This window comes from Mus musculus, chromosome 2 (assembly GCF_000001635.26).
Source record: "Mus musculus strain C57BL/6J chromosome 2, GRCm38.p6 C57BL/6J".
Classification (NCBI taxonomy): Eukaryota; Metazoa; Chordata; class Mammalia; order Rodentia; family Muridae; genus Mus; species Mus musculus.
The window spans coordinates 69,479,703-69,503,851 of NC_000068.7; the positions used below are offsets into that span (position 1 = coordinate 69,479,703).

Genomic DNA, 24,149 nt, shown 5'->3' on the forward strand with positions numbered 1-24,149 from the left:
CCCGCTGGGGCTCTTAGTGCCATATTGTCATGCTCCACAGCCTGCTCCCTTCTTCTTACAGGATCTCTGGTAACCACTGTTTTAAAGATGAACTACCTGAGCAATATTTCCAAGCTCTACAGAGACTAGAAATGCTAATGCCAGGATTTTAATCTAATGACTTTACTCATCTATATGGAGGTGATTAAACAGAAATATAGCCTGGGTTATCAGAGTGAATGCTTTTTGGCTCCAACAGAAAAGCCATTCATACACAGTGCTTTGTGCCAAACACTCGCACAAAGACATCTTAGCTCTAAACACTACAGCTCACCACAGACTGTGGGCAGCTCATCACTGCCATCACCACAGTCGTTGTCATTGTCACATTTCCAATCCTGAGAGATACAACGCCCATTAAGGCAGGTGAACTGGAACTGATTACAGCGGGCACCTGTGTCCACCACACAGTACTTGTTATCGTTGGCCAGATACCAGCTGCCTTCGTGTGGACACTGGCACTCAGCTCCGTTTGGACCTGGGACAGAGAGAAGCAAAAAAACCATGAGCATAGAAACCTTTCTTAGACTTCTCCAGAATGGCGTTTACGACATCTGTGAGATGAAACACCATCTGTGATGGTTTGTATATACTCATCCCAGGAAGTGGCACTATTAGAAGGTATGGCCCTGCTGGAGTAGGGTGTGTCACTATGGGTATCGGTTGTAATACTCTCATCTTAGCTTCCTGAAAGTGAGTATTCTGCTAGCAGCCCTCAGATGAAGATGTAGGACTCTCAGCTCCTCCTGTACCATGTCTGCCTGGATGCTGCCATGTTCCCACCTTGATGATAATGGACATCATCAAGCCAGCCCCAATTAAATGCTGTCCTTATAAGAGTTGCCTTGGTCATGGTGTCTGTTCCCAGCAGTAAAACCCTAACTAAGACACCATCTACCTTTCAACTATATTCTGATCTCTTTTTCTATTAAAAACAATCGACGCCCACCTACAGCACAATGACTCCCATGGAAGAATTCACAAAGACATATTCCTATGAAGCTGTCCTCAGTGAGATTTATATTTCACCCTAAAATATCACACTAGAAACAATAGCTCCTAAACAGAAAGATTACGTTAATGGAATCCTATTCCAGTCAGAAAGCCAAACCTTTTTCATCTTACTCTTTCCCTTCAACAAGCTTCCACTTAAACTGCCTTTACAAAGCCAGTCCATGTAGAACAGATCAGAAACCCACAAGACAATGCTCTCAAAATATAACCCTTAGTACACTTGATAAATAACCTGAAATCAAGAATTTCAGTTTCTTTTTCTTCTTGGAGGTAATACCCTTGCAGCCTCCCTCGCCGAGTGTCCTTGTCATTGTGGTGACAGTCCTTGTCACTAAATACTTGTTTTCATCTTCCTGCTCCGCCCCTTACCTGGAGCACAGATATGGCTGCATCCTCCATTGAACTGGTCACAAGGATTGCTACACTGCTGCTGCTGGGTCTTGACAACTGTGGAGATGCCACTAGGCTGGGTGGGCAAACGAGTGGTCATTGCAATCAGGTCTGACCCATCGTACTTGTTAGCACGGTAGATTTTTTTGGTGTAAAAGTCTGTCCAGTAAATGTACTGGCCGTAGACAGTTAAGCCAAAGGAATGGAAGGCAGTGCTGATGACAACTTCTCGGTTGGAGCCCGTGAGAGTACTGCGCTCTATTTTCTGCCTGAAGCAAAGAGAAAGAAAAGCGATTGCTAAGCAGAAAAAAGAATTATAATGGTTAGGCCTGCTTCAAATGGCTAGTCAAGTAGTGTAGACATGACACGTCTCTTTCTTGGTGATGGTAAGTCTTATTTGCTCATACAATGGCCTACATATATCATTTCATCCGAACCAGGCTAACATTAGAAGCAGGAACAATCCAAGGAAGTATTTGCTTAATGCATGGGACCTGATGTGAAACATAGCAAAAAACTAAAAAGAATTTATTTCCTTTCTGTTATTGGTTACTTTGAGGAATTTACTTAGAAAGACACAGAACATCATTGCTATGGTTCAAATGAGAGTATGAAGAAAAAAAATCAGAATATTTCATCACAAGGCCAGTATCTGCAGGGAAACAAACATACAGACAAACAACTGTAATGAATAAAATCTTTTCATCTCTTGAACTCCTCAATCAGGATGACTACAATGTAGCTACTTGGAGATATCCCATAATTATGTTAAAAGGGAGTTTGCAAGTGTAATTTGCTGAGAAGCACGCCAGAGAAAAAGAGAGCCCAAACCAACAGACACATTATTCAGATCTGATGCCTACACGTCAGAAATTGAGTGATTCCATTATAATTATAATTACACTTAGTGATGTGGAGATTTAGACATAGATTTAGGATATAGACCAAGCTAGAGCATAAAATAGTTCCTAAAACTTCAATTCTACATTTAGGCAATAATCTCTCTGGTTTATCAGATTTTCATAGCATGGAAGCAAGTCCTTCTATGTCCAACATCCATGTGATTCAGAGACACCTACAGGCTAGCATCCGCCCAGTAGAGAAGGTCGGTCTCCAGGTCCAGAGTGAGTCCATTGGGCCAAACCAGGCTGGTGTTCACAATGGGGACCCGGAAGTTCCCTCCCAGTGTGGCTCTTTCAATTTTGGCATTGGTACCCCAGTCAGTCCAATACATGTACCTAGTTAGTCAAACAGAAGGCATAATTAATTCACAACCAGGAAGCTTTTTAAAACCTTTCCACTCTTTACAGTGGAAACATTCATTGATTGTAATAACCATCAATATACAGATAAAAGTAAAGAAGTATTCCATTCTTTTTCAGACTACATTGCCCAAATGGATGCTCTAAGTCAGACCAGGAAAAGTCACCAAAAGCTCTGTCTCTGTGCAAGTTTATACACTATTATTATTATTCTCTATGCCCATAAAGTAATTTCTAGTCCCCACTCCATCCTCAAATAAGCAGATAAATCAATAAGACCTTGGCATACCCTCGGCAAGGATCTAATACAATAGCTCTTGGTTTGGAAACACGGGCGATCACAGCGCGATTAGATCCATCTTCAGCCATGGAATTTATTGTCTGATTTGAAAAGTCACTGTAATAAATTCTTCTATTTATCCAGTCAAAGGCAATGCCATCAGTAACCCCTATATCTGGATACACACAAATAGAAAGACACATACTCATAAGATGTTAGAATCTCAAAGGGCATTAAGACGATTCGGTATGTGGCCCTCCTTATATCTAGTGCCAAGGTAAACCCTAACCCTGGTGTGCGCTTACTTGAGAGCAGGATAGTTGGAGAGCTGGCCCCTGAGTACAGGTTGACATAGGAAATCTGGCCACGGATAGGGTTTAACTTTTGTGTGAAGAAGATTCTATTATTTCTGCGGTCATAGTCCAGTGCGATGGCCATTCCTTCCACACTTATCGCTTGGAAAGGCAGGTTATGGTCTTGAGGGTCAAAGTGTAAACTTCTCAAGGAATTATTTAAGGAATAGATGAGGAAATCTTCTCGGGAAGTAGCACAGTTCTTGCCATCATCTTCCAGAGTCCCAAAAGCACATCCACATTTGGGGGTAGGCAACTCAGGTAAGGCAAAGCAAAAGTGGGAACACCCACCATTGCTTTGCAAACAAGGGTTATTGTTAAGCTCTGCCGGTGAGAGGGGCTGGACATGCTCATCAAAGATGGTCACATCCCGTAGCAAGTTGATACTATCTCTTATCACTGTTGGTGGGTCTGTATTCCCAGGTTGCTTGCTGGCTTGGAAGACTTTTCTCAAATTTCTATCCACCCAAATGATCGACTCTCCAAAGACGGTGATGCCATAAGGAGTTGGGTAACGACTGCCATAACGAACCACTTGGGATTCTCCTCCGTCACGATGGATCCTGGCAATTATATCTAAGGAATCATCAACCCAATAAATATAGCCAGTGTCATGGTCCACTGCCAGGCCCCGAGGGGTGACAATGCCTTCAGAAACAAGTACAGTTCTATTGGTACAGTCAAGAAAAGAGCGTTCAATCTTCGGCTTCTGCCCGTAGTCGGCCCAGAAGAGATATCTGTGCTTGGGGTCAACAACGATATGCCTGGGCATATCCACTGAGACTTTGAGGAGGACACGGCGGTATGTGGTATTGATCCGTATCACTTCTATCAGTGTCTCATACACAAAGGCATTGGTGAAATAAAGATTTCCTACAGGGAAAAAAAAAGAAGGATGCTGATGAGTGAAAAACCAAGAAGGAAAACATGCGTAATAAAATGTATGAGGTTGAAATATGATCGGAGAAATATTGGCAAGTATGGGAAACTTTAAAAAGACAACCAGATGGACACTGGGAACAGAACTACCAAATATAAACAAATTTATTGTATTTTCAAGACAATAAATTTCAATGTAAGCATATAAAAATAAACATATAAACATAAAGGGAATACTTTTTAAAATCTATTTTCTCAAAAATCTTCAGCTTCCTTCTTATTCAGATTAGAATTCACAGCTAGCATTACAACCCACTTCCTACTAAAATGTGTACTTTTCTTCTTCTACTTAAAACATGAGTCTTTAACATTCTTACCAAAGAGCCTAAATATACTTTATCATGGTATAAAGCTTATTAATTAGAGCCTAAAAGAGCAGAGAAGACAGCCATAACCACCTCAGATTGCTAGACATATCCTCAAATGCTCTTTGTATGTAAGGTTAATGTGATCTTTCCTAAGTCTTCCTAACTAGTGTACATGGTTTTTATCCATTGACTTTATAAATAGCCACCAAACCCAAAATCCACTTCCCTTTTGTGTTAAAGTATAACGTAAATTCGAGAATAACATACCAATCACGTGAAGTACTATAAAATGGATTTGTGGTATGAGTGGAAGCTGCTGGATCCTCAATTACTGATCCATGTCAAGTCAGTTATTGAACTATCAATACTATGCACATATTATTTCCCAGCCTGCCTCAAAAAATAGCCAGAGAAATTATTCCAATGTGAAATATGTAACTGATGTTTCTATACGTTGCATCTCTAGTGATGGGATGCTGGTGTGATACTGTGTACTACTTTAATCCAGGGTTGTCGAATAGTACCAGGTGGTATTTTAGGCTTGTGGGGTTTGATTCCTTGTTTGTTTGTTTGTTTGCTTGCTTGCTTGCTTGCTTGCTTGCTTGCTTGCTTGCTTGCTTGCTTGCTTGCTGAGTGGGGTTTCCTGAATCTCTGGCTTGAGTTGAGCTCACTATGTAACTGAGGATGCCTTTAACTCTTTTCTGATACTCCTGCCTTCTCTCCCTGGCACTGAGATTACAGGCATAGGCCAACACACACAGCCAAAAATAAGTGGTTTCTCCTTCAAGTGTTTAACTCTGACATTGTGACGTGACAACAGCCACTGAAAACCACAAATGAATGACCGTAAGTGTGTCACAGTAAAATGGTATGAAAGAGAAAATAGGCTACACTTGTCCTTCTGGCCCTGCCATACTGACCCTATTTATGCACACCATCAGAAACAGTGCACCTCAGGGTGGGAATTGGGAATCCATTAAAATCTTATTTAGCTAACTTACTAGATTTACTACTTACAATGCATGCTTATATTTAAGCACTGTCTGCTTATCAAGCTCAATAATATACAATGATATCCATTTTGATTAAAAATATATTCACAAAACTTGTAGTGTAGTAGTTCTCCAAGCATAGGAATGAGTGATAACTCAAACCTGAATAAGTTAACAAAATAGTGAGTTGGGCATACTAGTAACCAAGAGAAACACCCGATGATTTTTGTATGCATTAATGAGGAAGCAACTAAGTTGCATTAAGAATCTGCAACTAGAACTGCACTGCTTGACATTAAAGTAGGTGAACGCCTTTCCTCTTCACATTTTTTTAAAGATTTATTTTATGTATGTGAGTACACTGTAGCTGTACAGATGGTTGTGAGCCTACATGTAATTGGGTATTGAATTTTAGAACCCCTGCTCACTCCAGTCGGCCCTGCTTGCTCAGACCCAAAGTTTTATTTATTACTATAAGTACACTGTAGCTGTCTTCAGATGCACCAGAAGAGGGCATCAGATCTCATTATGGGTGGTTGTGAACCACCATGTGGTTGCTGGGATTTGAACTCAGGACCTTTGGAAGAACAGTCACTGCTCTTACCCACTGAGCCATCTCACCAGCCCCCTTTTTGGATCTTTCTAATCTAATTTTCTGTCAACCTTAGGACAAAAACTACAAACCCACAATTTAATATTTTTTCCTGCTTGATTGAACAAGTAGACGAAAACGAAATGATTCTTCCATAATTAATCTGTCAAACAAAACATCCCATCTTTTGATTTAGTGAGTGAGTAGCCTAGTCTTAAATGATCTTATTGGTTATCTAGAAAAAGCAATTCAGATGACAGAGATGGAAAAACAAAGGCACAGGACCACATACCTGCTACCCAATCCACTGCCACACCCCGGATTCCATTCGCCCCGATGCCGTAGGTAACAATGTTGGTAAAATTAGACCCGTTGGGTTTGATTCTACGAATTCCGTTAGAGGATCTCACAGAGCTGCTAAAATCACACCAGTAAATAAAGCCATTGGCAACATCCACGTCCGCATGCAGAACATTTCGTCCTAGAACGTTTAAGAAAAATCAGCCAAGTGATCTGGTACCTCCTTCCCCTTTCTGTTAGCACTGGTAAATGATGCAGACTTGCGTGCCCCATTGTAACTTTGCACCCCTGTTATCAACATCCTGCTCCTCACTACTGTTCCCTGTCGTCTGCTTCTAAGTTCTCATTCTATTTTCATGTGCTTCTATGTCTTTTCCTTTCTTACTATTGCATGTATACATACATGTACATATGTAACTACAAGGGGCTGAGTCTGCTGAGTGTTGTCCATACGCACTGACGGCTCAGTGTTGGATGAGCAGTTAGCCAGGCTCATCCCTGGGAAGGCTGATTCTCTCTTCAAGCAGTTCTTCATCTAGGGAAGTGGCCTTGTGTGTGAGATGCCCACTGTCCACACTGACATGTCAGCTGGTGTTGAGATTTCATAGGTGCAGAATATTAGTAATAAATGTGAAAGAACGACAGAACAAGATGATCGTGTATGATCACTTCAGGCAGGATCACCAGTGATGAGTAGTCACCATTGACTGCCAAAGTCAATGGTAGCTTAGGGAACAAGTTCTTCTGGGGCCCAAGTCAAACGTAATAGATAGCCCAAGGAAATGCCTCTTTACAAAGCAGTGACTGACTGTGAACACCTTAGCTAAATTACTGACAAGATACTCTAAAAAGATCCCATATCGAGAACATAATACTCCCTGTCAAGGTTTATTTCTTCTGAGTTTGTTTCCTTTTTCTCGTTGGTTTGGCTTGGCCTTGTGATGCTGAGGAACAAATCCATGGCCCTTAATGCTACCACGGAGCAAGCACTGTTCTATAAGCACCACCAAGCCTTGATTTTCTAAAACAGGTATCCTTGCAAGGATAGTCTCACATAGTCCTTATGGTACTAGAAAACTCTAGAAAGTTCTAGCCACACACCTTGGCATATCCAAAAGACATATTTACAGATTCACAGTACACAAACATAACTGCTGTAAAAATATAGTTATTAAGAATCAAGTGTGGTGGCACATGCCTTTAATTCAAACAGTTGGGAGGCAGAGACAGGTGAGGACTCTGAATTCAAGAATAGCCTGGGTTTCAGGCCAGCCAAAGCTACATAGTGAGACTTTACACACACCCCCCAAAAAAATAATATTTGTGGATTATTTTATTATATGTTATATATAACAAGCGTACACCTCGCTACAGAACAGTTTTCCTAAACAAGCATTCTTCAATACTTCAAGAAAAATCCATGCTTATGCTTTCTGTCTCCCTGGGCCTGTGGTTCTCATAAACCAACAAAATCTGGTTCCATGAGGAATACAGATCCTCTAGCCATGACCCAGAGTTCCAAGTGAGCAAACTCCAGGGATAGGACTTGGCTCAGCTCTGAGTTTGACTGCCCTTCAGAACAGTCTGATAAAATGAAGCTGGAGCTGACACCGGACAGAAGCAAAGTTTACCTATTTAGGAGTTCCCTTACCTTGGCCAGCCACTGGCACCATGGCCTCTGAGTGATCAGACAACTCCAAGCTAAAGCCTCTAACTGCAGGCAGCATGGAAACGACTATGAAAGAGTTATATGGAGAACAGGAGCGACCATCGGGGCTGAGCTTGAACCCACTGGCACAGGCGCAGGAGAACATTCCGCCTGGTACGGGCAGGCAGATCTGCTGGCAAGCATTTGGGTTGTTGCTACAGCCATTGGAAGAGTCAGCAGCATCTAAAAGAATTTGAAAATCAGTCTTTAATCTTACGTGCTTGGCAGGCTAGCTCATTTTTTTTAAATTGAGTCAACTGAATAGTATAAAAATAAGAAGCACGTAATAACAAGATCAGCAGGCTAAAATCAATACTGAAAGATGGGGATTTATTTGAATGCCTAACTAGTAATGGGAGGAAACAGTGTATGGCAGTTAGAAGATGGAGCAGTGTTGTATTGTGTTGTGTTGTGTTTCCTTCCCTAAAAAAGCACACAAGGATTAAAGATGGCAGAAATTTATAACTGGCATTTTGCCTCTCTTGCTTTTCAACCATGAGAGAAGGATATTTAAAATCTTTAATCACATGCAGGAAAAACAGCAAATAAACAACATTGTTGCTCTTTGGTTAGAGACTAAAAACTAAAAATTGCTAATATAAAAGCTTGGGGGTCTGAGGCGAGCAGATCTCTGTGAGTTCAAGGTCTTACTGATAGCAAAGACTCTGAGTCAATAAACTAAAGTTAATTGGGGGGATGGAGGTATTCCTGCTAATAATAAAAATTCTATCTTAAAATTCATAGACAAATACTCTTCCTTATCTTAGGCATACATCAGTAAATAAAACAAAAGACGCAACTGCCTTTCATGGAAGTTCTATTACCACAAGAAACCTGGACAATAAAACCCAGATAACATCTGAGAAGTGCTATTATGCAAAAAAGCAGGGTCAGAGTTAAAACTTAGGAGAAGAGCCGGCAGTGGCGGGGCACACTTTTAATCTCAGCCACTGAGAGGCAGCAGCAGGTGGATCTTTGAGTTCAATACCAGCCTGGTCTACAGAGTGAGTTCTAGGACAGCCAGGGCTACACAGAGGAACCCTGTCTCTGAAACTCTGAAAGAATAGGAGTAAGTTTACTCAGAAGCCAATTCTGGCCTTTGAGATGTCAGATGAGTCAGACACTTAACTGTCAAATCTCGCAAGTAATTCTGCATACATGTACAAACATGCACCAGGAACTACAGTGTGGGAAGAGGCTTCTAGATGTGAGGGTGAAGACACGTGACTACACATCACACGTGACAAGTACTCACTGCGATGGTGGTAAACCCGGAGACCCCTCAGGTATGGGATGTTATCTCTGAAGACGACTTTGTTACTCCCAGAGGACTTGTCAACTCTTTCAATGACCTCATACTGTTCATCGGAATAATAAAGGAAGGAGCCGTGGACCACAAGACCCCACGGGTGGGCCAGGTGGTGCACCAGGATCATCCTCTCTGTACCGTCCACATTTCCTCTTTCAATCTGAAAGATCAGAATTCTCGTTACCTGGCTGATTCATAGTGAATGAGGTAAGGGAATGCGTTCAAATGAACATTGTCTTGCATTTCTGTGGCACTCTCTGTTTCAGATTTCTCAGACCTGTTATGGAATGGGTCCATCTGGAGTTCACTGAACAGGCGAACATCTTTGTCTTGGATGGATAGTACCAGCCCATGAGCTGATTCCCTCTTACAAAGAGCCAACTATCTCGCCCACCCACCCACAGTATATTTAAGAATGCATAGAAATGTCTGAGCGTGCACCATCATGCAGTAGCTGACAGACATTGGCTGTAACATCTTTACCTGCGATTTCTTTAATCAGGATAGGAGATGCGTTCCCCCCAGAATTATAGGACAGTCCTACTACATGGTGGCCAAGCATGATATGGTGTGAAGTCAAAATGGCTTTTGTCCATTGAGAAAGAATCAAGTAGACTGCTTTTGAGGAGTGTGGGAGATGTAACTGGTTTAACTTGGGTCCAAAAGCCTGTTTCTTTATACTTTCTTTGCATCAGCAATCCAGTTGGGCATAGCTGACAGGACTGGATTATTCACTACCTCATAGACAAGGTTATACGCCAAAAATGACAGACATTCTAAAAACATAGACGAAAAAGAATCATGAACTTCCAGGCTGCTGCCGGTGACTAGAGCAGACGAACCTTGAAGCTGCCTCTCTGGGCTAGGGCTCTCAACTGGGCAAAGATCACATTGGTAACTGCAGTTTTATAAAAAACAGTGGTCTTATAAAAACATGAAAAAGAATTCAATAACAGGATGAAAGCCAAGTCGCTCATGGCCAGAGGGCTCAGAATTGAGACAGTAGAAGTCTGGACATAAGACAAAGTAATGATGAAAAGCAAGGACCTTGGATGATTACAGGAGAACTATTTTTCTTAGATGGAAACAAGAGGTCTCACAGGTTCGGGAGGACACCATGGGTAAGAAAAGGGAGGGGAGATCCAGTAATAACTTGTATGAGACCATCCCATGTGGCAAGAACCCCCTCATTGCTACATACATATCCAAGTACACAAGGTGCTCATGCACGTGTTGCAAGTTTGATCTATTTTTATTGTTCTAAGGTATGCCTATAGGTACCATCATTGTGGATATTAGGAGAGCAGAGGCTCTACATTTGTGTTAGGTAGAGTTAGCAAGTGCCCTAAGTTTACTATCCAGAACTGTAGCTCATGATACTATTACTAATAAGAGTAATTGTTACTATTATTAGAAACGAAGCTAATATCTGGTGACTCGACTGCATGATCATTTTGGCTAACATCAGAGTCAATAATTTGAAACCACTACTGGTGAAAGAGTCCAGAATATGTTCAACATACAAACAATCTAATTCATCACTAATATTACTGAGTGCTTCCTTTGCCAAGATCAGCTATATAAGCATACGGCAAAAGCCAGGTCTCAAATGGAACCTTACAGTGCACTCATTACAGAATAAGGGAGCTCTATCTTGGAGTTTAAAATTATCAGCAGAGGAAATTTCTGTGTATTAACCATGTCTTTAGCTGCTGAGCTGAGACACTTCCTAGTCTCCGTGTGTGTGTGTGTGTGTGTGTGTGTGTGTGTGTGTGTGTGTGTTGTGTTTGTATGCTGTGTATGTCTCTGTGTCTGTGTGTGTGTGTGTGTGTGTGTGTGTGTGTGTGTGTGTGTGTGTGTGTGCTGTCTGTGTTTATATGTTGTGTATGTCTGTGTGTCTGTATGTCTGTGTCTGTGTGTGTGCTGTCTTTGTGTTTGTATGTTGTATATGTCTGTGTGTGTGTGTGTCTGTGTAGTGTGTGTATGTGTATGTATGTTGTATGTGTCTGTGTGTATTGTGTTATGTTTGTATGCTGTGTATGTCTCTGTGTCTGTGTGTGTGTGTGCTGTCTGTGTTTATATGTTGTGTATGTGTATGTTTGTGTCTGTGTCTGTGTGTGCTGTCTTTGTGTTTGTATGTTATGTATGTCTGTGTGTGTGTGTGTCTGTGTAGTGTGTGTGTATGTATGTTGTATGTGTCTGTGTGTGTGTATGTGTGTGTATATACTCTGCAATGGGAGAACATAGAGTGTTCTCAAAGAAAAGAGTGACATCACTGAAACATTAAATAAATGTCACTGAAAGGACAGGTAAGAAGTGGAAACTGGTGATATCTTATCCCGATTGAAACCAAAGGTTGATAGGAAAAAAAGAGTAACCGTCATTCTGTATTTCCTTGTGTTGCACATAGTTAGGGGAATAGAGTACAAGACTACAGTAAGAAGAGCATCGTCAAGAGAAAGGGCAACAGGAAGGCCATGGTTCAAGCTGCTGAGAACTCAGCACGTTCAGAACCACACAGCCGTTCCTTCACACTACAGATCGTGAAAACTAAAGCCGCTCGTACCACGCCTCTGCTGGTGACCGCCCAGTAGAGCTTTTGCTCCTGGATGTCCAGGGTGACAACCTCCAGATGTTCCATGTTCCCAGTGAAGAGAATTTTTAAAGATGTTCCATCCATGTTAGCACTTGCAATCTTGGCAGGAACCCCACTGTCCGTCCCGTGGTCTGACCAATACAGTTTCCTAGAACCGTGCAAAAAGATGAGTGCTTTATGAACCAAGAAATAGATCAGGGCAACACAATGTAGGGGAACATTTAACCAGCGTCCTGCCACTGTCTCTGTAGTTCTGTTATGGGGGCTACATGCCATTTTCAATGGTACTGAAAACAGGATGGTAAAATTTCCCATCTACTCAGCCTTTAAGGTCTGATAAGTCAGAACACATTGTTCTAAAAGAAGATATAGCCTATATCTTTCACATTCAACATAATCCAGAGTTACCGATCTTCACAGTGACTGCTCTTCCTCACTGAGGTCTAACTTGTTCAAATGTCACATATCCTACAGTTTGAAATGTTAACAGGACACTTCATCTAACAGGACCAGGACACTGACAGAGATGGTGCAGACAGGAACGTACTGTCACTTGGTGTCACTCACCCACGTGCAGGATCAACAGCTATGCCAACCGGGAAACCAACACCAAGCGGGGTGCCATCATTGGTAATCAGGGTTTTCCCATACCTCGTATCTCCCCGGAGTGTCAACACCTGCAGTGCAAAAATCATGTATTAGAACTTAACTTCTTTCATGGAAACAAAGACAGGTGGGATCTAAAACTAAAGCTAAAGCATGTCCAGGATTGAGATGGCGTGAGACACCCATGATCCCTCATTGAATTGCCCTGCTCCCACTTCCTCTTTCCTCTCTGGAGCCGGGAGGAAATGATCTCAGTGGAAAAGAGAATGTTAAAAGCACAACCAGGGTTGGGGGGATGGCTCAGTGTTTGAGAGCACTGGTTGCTCTTCCCTTGGACTAAGTTCTCAGCATCCACATTTTGGCTCGCAGGTGCCTACAACTCCACTTCCAGGGGATCTGACATTCTCTTATGGCTACCAACAGGGCTTCAACGTGCTGCACTGACAGCAAAGGGCTTGCCAACTGATGAGTAAACCTTCAAGGTCACTACCTATCCTGTTCCTTTACACTTAAGGTTGGTCTGTAAAGTTGCTACTGGATATAGATTGCTTCTGTTAGTGTTTACCTCGCTCTTTCCCTCCCTCAACCACACACACACACAAGCACACACACAAGCACACACACACAAAGCACACACAAACACAAGCACACACACACAAGCACACAAATGCAAGCTTGTAGATGCTACATTTCTTTTTCATTTTGCACCCTGTCTAGTGTCTCTAATTCCTGCCTGAACTACAGTAACCTTTCTCATTTCAAGTTGCCTCTTTCTGTTACAATCTCCTACCTTTTCTGGACCTAACGGTCTTCTTGGGTCACATTAAGTCCTTTCTCCTTGGCTTCTTCTATCCTACCTCAAGTTCTCTCACACAGCCACCTGTAGACTTCACTTTTAAACCATGCATTTTCTCAGTGACTAAGCATGCAGCTACCCCTAGTGGCAAGCAGGTTCTTGAGCACCCACTCCTATTTTCAACATGGAACAAAGTGTGTTTCACCCATGCGGGAACAATACCGATAAGCAAGCATTCTGCCTGCTTTCTATGCGTTCATCACAAAATACTTTAAATTTATATTACCTAAGAGGGGAACCAATACAGATCTTTGGATGGGTAATCTCCCATTTTGAATACAGTGATAATTTGCTCCCTTTTACTTATTGAGCAAAGTCAAGAAGTCATTTGTCCAATGTCAAACAGTTCATGACTGGAGGTTATCATTGCTGTCTCTATCCATAACACATATTTTGTCTTAGTTTAGTTTTGTTCTTTTTTCACAGGGTTTCAATCCCTCTCCCTTTTCCATACTTGACTGTTTTTCTAGAAATAGGTATGTGTCACCTACCAGGGTCGATTTGAATAGGAATTAGCAAGCTTTCCACTGGACCTCACTGCTAAATAGCATTTTACATTTATTGTTCTTACCATGCTGGAAAAAAAAAGTATTGGTTCATATGTGAGCTACTTAAAAGGAAAAAAAAATGTTTTGCTTATCTTTGAATATCCAGTACCAACCAGGCTACCAATCCATAGAAAACATTTACTAATGTCTGCTAAATGAATAAAATATGCAAGTAAAATAGGTACAAGGCCAGGCTGACCTGGATTTTCCCCACTGTATCATGCCCCACTGAAAGCTCAATTACTTTTTTTATTACATATTTTCTTTATATACATTTCAAATGCTATCCCAAAAGTTCCCTATACCCTCCCTCCGCCCTGCTCCCCTACCCACCCACTCCCGCTTCTTGGCCCTGGCATTCCCCTGTACTGGGGCATATAAAGTTTGCAATACCAAGGGGCCTCTCTTCTCAGTGATGGCCGACTAGGCCATCTTCTGCTACATATGCAGCTAGAGACATGAACTCTGGGGGTACTGGTTAGTTCATATTGTTGTTCCACCTATAGGGTTGCAGATTATAAATGAGGTAACTTTCTGCAGTTCAAGTGGCCTCATCACTTGATGCACACATATGCGTGCTCGGTGGTTCCCCGAGGCTGCTCATTTTACCTCTTGCTGCTGGACACCTACTCAAAGCCTTTGCGAAGTTTAAAGCAATCAACAAAGTCCCAGAAAGAGAGCATTCACTTTTCTATGAGGCCCTCTGGCTTAGCAATGTGATTCTCAGTAACACGTCATGTTGATGAACTCCAGATTATGAGAGGTTCCTTCTGACACTGTCAAATGGAGTTAGAAAGGTCTAGGTCTCTGCGTTCATTCCTGTCATTGAAACCCAGAATTTCTTGACTTCTCTGACCCTCAGTTACTTGTGCAAAATGTTTGTACCAGATGGGCCTTCATGAAGAATCCCATCATGCCAGTCGATTCCATTTGCCTTGAGATATTCCACAGATTGGCATGTGTGCCTACTGTAAATGTCTCAGTCGTTGTGAATCACTAGCCATCAGATCATCGTGAACTTGTAAACTATGAAGGACTGTTCCACTGTGGCCTGTACTCTCACCAATCTGACTCTGACCAAACAAACCAAAGAGCTAACTACTGACCGGCTACATGTCAATGATAAGGTTTACTGACTATCCCTCTCATAAAACCCTTCTCACTTTCAAAACCAGCATGAATTAATATTCCTATACATGTTCCTCTTGTTCCAGAGTGGAGAAAACCAATGCTGGTGGTATGGGCTTACTTCATGTGATTTCAATCCTACCCTGCGTCTAGAATTTCTTCTGGGAGCTGAGATATAGAGAGCACTTATCTCAAAGAGGAAAGGAATTAGAATCAAGTTTCTATTCTTCTATTCTGTCTTTCACTGCTAGAAAAACTATCTAGAAGCCATAAAGTGATTCTTATCTGGGAAGAGAGGTAGTTATAAACTTGGTTGATAACTGACATAGTATTTCTTCTATGATCCTTTTTTTGGGGGCGGGGCAGGGTTTCAAGACAGGGTTTCTCTGTATAACCCTGGCTGTCCTGGAACTCACTCTGTAGACCAGGCTAGCTTCAAACTCAGAAATTTGCCTGATTCTGCCTCTCAAGTGCTGAGAGTAAAGGCATGCACCACCACTGCCCAGCTTCTATGATCTTAATTAGCTTTCTTAGAATCCTTTATAGGGTACAATGGAATTGATCATTGGTAAGAAACAACATAGAATAATAGGATGTTCTATTAATTTATTATTATTATTATTATTTATTAAATCATTAGCAGTCCTCCTGCCTAAACCTCCTGGTTACAGGAGCCATCATGCCTGAGAACATATCCTATAGGAATCTAACAGCAATGTGTGAACCTACATAATAACAGAAGCATTACCTCAATGGACCGACTTGCAGGAGTGGTATAATAAATGTTTCTTGATACCCAGTCTAAGGCCAGGCCCAAAGAAGACCCCAGCAGAGACAGAGGAGCAAACGCTGTCCTGTTGCTGCCATCGGTCTTCACTCTGTGAATTTCACCCTGGAAAGAAAAACGAGGGTGGTGAGCTAATCTGAGACGCAGACACAGCCCAGCCCCTATACAGAAGCCCTCCTCTTCTCTCCCGACAGCCTCTGCTGGCTGCCAGTGTTTTCTTAATGCTCCTCACACGTGGGGATGGGGGGTGGGGGGGAAGGACGAGCAAAGATGAGTACCTGACCTGTCAGGAAAAAAAACTCACTGTACAGAGTCTCAAAAATAAAAATTAAAAGCACATTCTAAAGTGGCTCAGAAGTCACGAAGCAAAACAGACAGCAAACACTAAGAGTTCTTCATCCTCTTTTTCCTTTCTCCTGGCTTTTTTTCCCACTGTGGCAGATTGCTTCCATGAAGAAGGGAAGAATCTCAAGCAGAAGGGTACTGGAGAAGCACTTGCCCCAAGCAAGGATTCTAATCCAAAGTCCCCCAGGAGCTCCACTAAACACCTTGCTGGAATTCCCTGAGGGAACTTTGTCTTAAATAATGATCACACACATTGAACGCATCCAAAACTTACTGGATTCTCAACCCAATAGATGAACTGCTCTGAGTCATCAAATTCAACATCATAACCATGCTGTATCCCCGATATGGGGACCATGGCATCGTTGCTCTTCACCTCAGGATCAAGGGAAATTCCAAAAATTACATTTTCTCTTACGGATATCAAGAAAGGTTGATCGCCTGTAAAAACAGCAGTCAAAGTGATATCACAGCACTGCAGCAATAACTACACACACAACAGAGGTGTCTTGAGTAACCACAGGCCTGCAGTGGGGAACGATCTCTGTCTCCTCATTCACGGTGACAAACTATCAGGATCTGAGTCCGAAAGTTCTTCACCCTCCCATAGACAACCTTAACCATTGAGAGTCGATCTGCAGGGAAGGTGGGGGTTGAGGGGATGAACAATCACTTGGTGAAGAGTAACTTGCCTCCTGCTTCTCAGATATCATTTAGTTAGTTTATGCCTTCCTTACTAGATTCTAATTCACAAAGTAGCACAATTACTATTGTGTTTCATTTTATCACTACTGTAAAGCTAAAGCTTGATAGGAAGAAAGCCTGAAATCAAAGATTTGCCCAAATAAGTATCTGTAGTCAGGGGATGGAGAAGTAGCTAAGTCAGAGAGTGTGCTTGTCTTGCTTGCAGGAGACCATGAGTTGTGTGTTTGTGTGTGTGTGTGTCTGTGTCTCTGTGTGTGTATGTCCGTGTATGTCCATGTGTGTGTGTGTGTGTGTGTGTCTCTGTGTACACAGTTAATAATAACCACATAACTAAATGAATAGAATTCACACAAGAGACTATATACTACCTTCAAAAGTTCCTCCAGATAACTAGCGATGACACAAACACCCCAGATTGCATTTATAACTCCTGAGTCAGAAACCTATCTGAGTGTGTAGCTAGAGTCCATCTACTTGGTTTGGTCATTGTGGGAAGTATATTTCCTACACAAATGTAAAATAGTTCTCAGCTGTCCTGGAGCTCACTTTGTAGACCAGGCTGGCCTCAAACTCAGAAATCCGCCTGCTTCTGCCTCCCAAGTGCTGGGATTAACGGCGTGCGACACCACACCTGGCGAAAGTTCTCATTCTAATTTCACTCTATGAAATTAGGAAAAGCAAGTCCAATAAGTTGGCGCAGTGGGTAAAAGTGCTAAATTCGAACTCTCAAACCCCCACTGGGAAGAAACAGCTGACTCTGTAGTAGTCCTCTGACATCTACACACAGTAGCATGTATGTGCTCAGGCACACAAGTCACGTATGCACACAAACACACAATAATAATAATTCCCATACCATCAATAACCACCATTGGTTTATGGAGGCTTACTTATGCCTTCTTCCAGAATTTTAAATTGTCAGCTTGGTTTTTGTTTTAGCAATGCTGAGATTAAACCCAAGGCCCTACACAAGCACGCACTGCCCAAGCTGACAACTCCAGACCAACTTCCAAACACTTCAAACTGACTGCTTTTCCTAATAAGCATATATTGACAGTCAGGCTACACTTCAGAAACCAATTAGAAAATACTAAAGACCACTACCATAGGCAAGCCATGGGAAAACCACAGGGGAATTTCTTGTGAAATGATAAGTGATGCCCTTTAGAATCACTATCAGAGTCTGGCAGTAGTGGCACATACATTTAATACCCACACTCAGGAGGCAGAGGCAGGCAGGTATCTATGAGTTCAGGGCCAGCTTGTCCTAGATAGTGAATGCCAGAGCTATATAGAGAAACCCCGACTTGAACCCCCCCCCAAAAATATTATCATTAGTAGTATGGATGATATCAGTCCCCAATGAGCAGCTGATAATCTTTGTCTGGTGAAAGAATTCTTTGTATTTAAAATATCTATGCTCAGATTAATCTTCTCTGAAAGACTCAAGGACATACTAAATTAAAGAATGTCAGCAAGGATTAGTAATGTAATAAATCTCTGAAGAAAAGTAGAAAATGGCAATCCCTGTTGTAACTATTACCAATAATTAAAACCTTTCATCATGAAATTATCACTGCACAACGTCACATGTCTGGATGGGGCTTCATCTTAAGTAACCTCACCTGCATAGCCTGTAAACACTATAAATGCCCTAGATCCATATCTATTATTTCCCATTTGAAAAACCCCAGGTTTCCCATAGATTTGTACTTTTAATTTAGAAATATGTTAAAATTAACTATTTGGTTTCAAGCTATCTCTAGTAATTTGTATCAGTTTCAAAATACATTCACTCCTCTTCAATGAGAAAGGAATAGGTTCAGAGTCACTTTGTCTGTTTCTAAGCAATGGAGGGTGGTTTTTTAAAAGAGGTGTGCACAAGTACACACTCTGAAGGAGCCATTCATCTTCTCTTAGCAATCTCCAAAGCACCTGACATCATACCTCACATACCCTTCAATCAACCTGTTAAGATAACGACGATTAAATTGCTCAAATAGCCACTTGTAATATTTCTCACAGAGATAGAGCTTATATTGCTAAGGTATCGGATGATACTAATAATAATAACAATACTGAAGTTGGAGCCATCAGACCTACGACAGATCATTCATTATTGACTACTTTTATGAGAATTTTAAAAAATGAAATGGACCTGAAAATGTTTAAGCTGTCTACCTTTTAAATGCAGAATCGGAAAGTTGCTTATCAGGAAGGTCAGGTGTGAGTAAGCGGGAGGTTAAAGGTTGTTTAACAACACTCCATAGACAACCTATGTGACAACTGAGGCACTCAGTGAAAATCACCCCTTGGAGTATACCCACTGAACAACGTGCAAGACACCATGCTCAGATTGAGTTACAAATGGGTTTTGGGTTTCCACAGCCTAGCACAGACTGTGACACGTCCTATCATCAGAGCACCCTTACCTCTCACACAGTTGACAGAATCATCAGAAAGGTTCCACCCTGAGGGACAAGCACAAGAGTAATGTCTAGGCTCCTGTGCAGAAAGCAGGCAAAGATGGCTGCAAGTGGCAGAGGCACATGGATTCGGGGCTGTGGGAGAAAGAAAGGCAGGTTTGAATGCAAAATCGCCTACAGTACAGTGAGCAAGGTCATGGTCCTACCCACAGCTCCTATTGTTGCAAAGGGGAATGCTTGCAGTTACCTTAGCTAAGGGGCAAAAGAGAAAGGGTTGGCTTTCACAAAGTCCTGGGTTAACCCAATCTGTAACCAGATTATGACCAGTCACTGAATTATCTAGGACTCATGATATAAATACAATGTCTCTTTGCCAGACCTAAAAGCTATCTTCTTTCACGAAATGAAAGCAGGCTATACGTCTTTCGTGTGACCTTGATGCTTATCCGGCAATATCCAAGTTTTCCTTAGATAGCAATCTTCAGTTGTTCCACATCCTTGCCTGTGCCAGCCCTTGAAAAGAGGACTCTGTGCCATCTAGGCTCGCAGGTGCTTCTAGAACCCATTTCTTCTACTTACAGCATGCGAGGTAACCCGTTCTTTCTCTCACAAAAAAAAATATTAAGCATCTGCTAGGTACCAAACACCATTCTACACACTGAGGGTAAACAGAGTGTACGTTGTAGAAAGGTAACAGAACTAAGTTCACGTTGGGCGTAGCAATTGCAGAACATGAGGATAAGCGGATATGGGGAACATGGTGGTCGTTTGGGGCAGGGTGGTTAAGAACAGCCTCTCTGAGAAAGCGACATTTGAGCAGAGCCCTAAATGACACAAGGCAGTCATTGCAACAGAGACAGAAGACAGATGTTCAAGACAAAGCAAGAAAGTAAAAGGTCAAAGCCAAGAACTCGCCTGGTGCGTCACTGGACCATGATGTAGTCCAGCGTGGTGAATGTAAGCCACAGAAGAAACAGGGCCAGACTGTGAGACACCACTGGAGAGATTTGAGGAGAGAAGATTATGGAAGGGTTTAAGTGTTCGCCCTCCCAACAGAAAGATCACCACCGAGGACAAATCTTTACATCATCCGTCCACCCATACCCCATGCATGAAGGTGACTTGTGCTGGCCACAGAGGAACGCCTACAAGGGAGCAGCAGCATCATAATGAGGCCCAACAACTGGCAGCATAAAAAGGTCACAGAGCTGATTGCTGGATGGAACGACATAATGAAGATAGATATGCTGTCGCCACTTACAAAAGACCAATTTTCTTGTAGTAAATAAAAGACAGAGCAATGCAGGGGCCAGGAGAAGCATGGGGTAGTGGTCTGTGGAAGGGAAATGTATTGCCTGTGCACTAGCATGTCCAGAAGAGGAAGTGGCTATGCGGTCCCCAGGCAGGCTGCTTTAGTCACTTACAAGATGGTTGCCTGGAGGGATGGATGGCAATTATTCCGAGCGGTTGGGGAACGCTGTACATTACAACAGATTGGTTCCTCCCGTGCCACTTGTTGGCCTGCATGACCTGGTGAGTGCCGCGGTCAGTCCAGAACACAGAGTCTTCAAACAGAGTAAGAGCGTGCGGATGGTGGAGAACCTGGGAAGCAGAACCAGAGTGAGACCACACCCAGACTCTCCTTAAATTCCAGTTAGATACTGGAGATGCCAGGAAGTAGCTAATACAAGTGCCTCTACTCTAGGAGTGGCACTCTAGGGTATCGATTTTTAAAATGGAAATTGTTCCAGAGCTGTTTCTGCCTCTCAATCTGTTATACCAAAGGTGTATATTACCCCCAAAGACCATAAAGAAGGCTCCTCTTGGGCTTCCTCAAGTCACAGAAACTAAACTCTTTGGAAAACTATGTATATTTCGTACATTGGCCAATTTGTAAAACTTAAATAGAATCTACTAAATAAAAAGAAAAAATGCTAAACACATAATAGGTTCTGGTTTCATTCACAAATATGAGTCTAGTTTATTCACTTTTACTAGACCATGATTTTAAAAGATATATAAGCAAAAGAATGGCATCCACAGATCTCTGAAGTCACATTAATCTTTTACAAGGCATGGGAGATATGACTGAGTGGAATAAATATCTTAATTTTCTTGTTAGTAACAGAAGGCCGATGATATCTCACTGATTTTCTTCCCTGATCTCTCTCTCTCTCTCTCTCTCTCTCTCTCTCTCTCTCTCTCTCTCTCTCTCTCTCTCATTGTATATATGTGCTCTCAATTCTCTTGATACTGATTTCCACTTTGATTTAAATTTGAACTTAATTATAACAAACTTACCAAATCGCTAGCAATGACCTGCCTTCGGTTCTGTCCATCATAATCACAGAATTCAATGTAATCAAGATAGGCATCCATGAAGTAGATGAGGCGATTGGGGTAGTCAATACTTAAGCCACAGGGCCAGTATATCTTTTCCTGGACAATGACTGTGCGCATGGTGCCATCCATGCTGGCCCGCTCAATGCGAGGGTGATGACCCCAGTCAGACCAAAACATTACATTGTCACTGTAAAGAGAGGGGACATACACAGGAAAGGTAATGCCCACTTAATATAATGCAACACGTGGGTCATTACTTCCTGTGATCATAATGCAACCGCAGGCCATCTGGATGTCTTTATAATGTGCATAAAGCATGCATTACATTATGGCATGGACATGCCCCAATGCCAACAATCCACAAGCAATTTGTTACCCTACCAATTGTAAGTAGTGAGTTGACTTCTCCATCTTCAGAGATTTCGTTATCTCTGAATCTGGTGTGTAGTAACTCGGGGAAGTCAGCATGATATTGAACATAAACTGTCTAATTCATCCTATAGATCGCCTATAATCCCAGCACTTGGGAGGCAGAAGCAGGCAGATTTCTGAGTTCTAGCCTGGTCTACAGAGTGAGTTCCAGGACAGCCAGGACTGCACAGAGAAACCCTGTCTCAAAAAAAATCAAAAAAAAAAAAAAAAAAAAAAAAAAAAGTAAACAGTCTAACTTACAGAATTTACTTAAAATCTAGGAAATTTTTTCAAAGGTTCTGAAATTCATGAATTTCTTTTTTCTTCTTACACCTATCAGGCAAATGTCTCTTCCTCATACAGCTTAAAGGGAATATCTAGGAAATAACATGAACTGTAAGCAGAAACAGCATTTTGTTGTATCAAAACCACAGCTAAGTGTGGCTCTAAGGGACATTATTATTACATGCATTAATTAGAAACCTACCATATATTCAATACCTGCATGTATTCAATACCTAGTAAATGTCTCTCTTACCCCATTCTAGGATCTAATGCGAGTCCCCTAGGTTTTGTGACATTTTTGCTGATCAGTACTGTCCTGTGACTTCCATCAATTTTAGAGACTTCGATTGTTTCAAGAGTATAGTCTGTCCAGTAAATGTTGCGACCTATCCAGTCTACTGCAATCATTTCTGTCAAAGAGAGACCACTGTCATGGACCTACAGACGAAAGGATAAGATGTTAACATTAGAAAGAATAAGTGTAACTAACCAGCAAGCCAACAGCAGTGCTTTTAGGGATAAATATAAAAAGCATTCATAGCATTAAATAATGTGAGATGGCTGTATTAGCAGCAGGTTTCATTGTGATTTTAAAAGCTTTTACACTTGCCAAGGGGCTCTACCAATGAGTAACCGCTTTATCTATTAAAAATTAATAAACAAACTTAGGGGGCTGAAGAGATGGCTCTGTAATTAAAAGGCCCTTGCAGAGAACCCAAGTTTGTTTCCTGGCACTCACGGGGCAGCTTATGACTGGGAACCAAACATCATCTTCTGGCCTCTACTAGAAACCACACACACACATGTGGCATGCACTCCGACACATAAAATAAAAAACTAATTCACCAAACAAACTCAGAGAGATGTGTGGAAAATTTTAAGTCAATTAAAGCTCAGTAAAGCAATTCCTTGAGTCTCTCTCTCTGACCTATGAAAGATTCACAAAGTATCTGCATTACATAGCATAGAATTCAGACTCATGGAGAGTCTGGGAGAGCACACACACACACACACACACACACACACACACACACACACACACGCAGGAACATCCAGACCTCTTGAATATGATGTGCTGCCCAGGACGAGGGAGGGCAAGACCTTCTCTTGGTGAGCAACAACAGAAAATATGAAAGGACCGTAGATAGAGAATAGCACTTACCACTCTCTTGTCGGTTCCGTTTTGAAAGGCACTCCAGGTTTTACCCTCCAATAAGTCACTCCAAAAGACACGACCAGTGACTGAATCAAAATCCAGAGCAACCACAAAAGAAACATCCTGGACCAAAGAATAGATGTTGTGCGTGTGGGCAGTGATATTGTCCATAATGATTTTGTCACGACTGGCTACAACTAACAGCAGATTTTCAGATGCTGTGTAGGGAAAGGAAAAAAAGAAAAAGAAACCGTCAATGAATCTGAAAGAAAAATACAATTAAATACAGTTTTAAAGTCTCCCCAACATCAAGTGCGTGGTACCAAACTAGAGAAATGGGAGAAATAATCACGTTGTCTACAGACATATCACCCTGAACATCCCTGACCTCATCAGAGCTAAGCGGGATCAGGGGAACCTTGTTTGCTCATGGATACTCATTGGCACGTAAAATAGTTATGTTCTGAAAAA

The 24,149-nt window shown here is 41.9% G+C and overlaps 1 protein-coding gene across 1 annotated transcript in view; it reads right to left on the bottom strand.

The window, feature by feature from the left end:
• Window positions 1-24,149, bottom strand: part of Lrp2 (low density lipoprotein receptor-related protein 2) — a 161,695-nt gene that overhangs the window by 55,368 nt on the left and 82,178 nt on the right. Inside the window, exons 27-43 of the mRNA NM_001081088.2 lie at window positions 23,685-23,896; window positions 22,776-22,960; window positions 21,785-22,013; window positions 20,908-21,085; window positions 19,490-19,618; window positions 16,627-16,793; window positions 15,969-16,112; window positions 12,650-12,759; window positions 12,053-12,230; window positions 9,433-9,646; window positions 8,121-8,360; window positions 6,462-6,650; window positions 3,291-4,211; window positions 2,995-3,160; window positions 2,523-2,681; window positions 1,423-1,712; window positions 314-517 (exon numbers count right to left, since the gene is read on the bottom strand). Coding sequence (NP_001074557.1) covers window positions 314-517; window positions 1,423-1,712; window positions 2,523-2,681; window positions 2,995-3,160; window positions 3,291-4,211; window positions 6,462-6,650; window positions 8,121-8,360; window positions 9,433-9,646; window positions 12,053-12,230; window positions 12,650-12,759; window positions 15,969-16,112; window positions 16,627-16,793; window positions 19,490-19,618; window positions 20,908-21,085; window positions 21,785-22,013; window positions 22,776-22,960; window positions 23,685-23,896 — 3,915 coding nt within the window. The remainder of the gene's footprint in view (window positions 1-313; window positions 518-1,422; window positions 1,713-2,522; window positions 2,682-2,994; window positions 3,161-3,290; window positions 4,212-6,461; window positions 6,651-8,120; window positions 8,361-9,432; window positions 9,647-12,052; window positions 12,231-12,649; window positions 12,760-15,968; window positions 16,113-16,626; window positions 16,794-19,489; window positions 19,619-20,907; window positions 21,086-21,784; window positions 22,014-22,775; window positions 22,961-23,684; window positions 23,897-24,149) is intronic.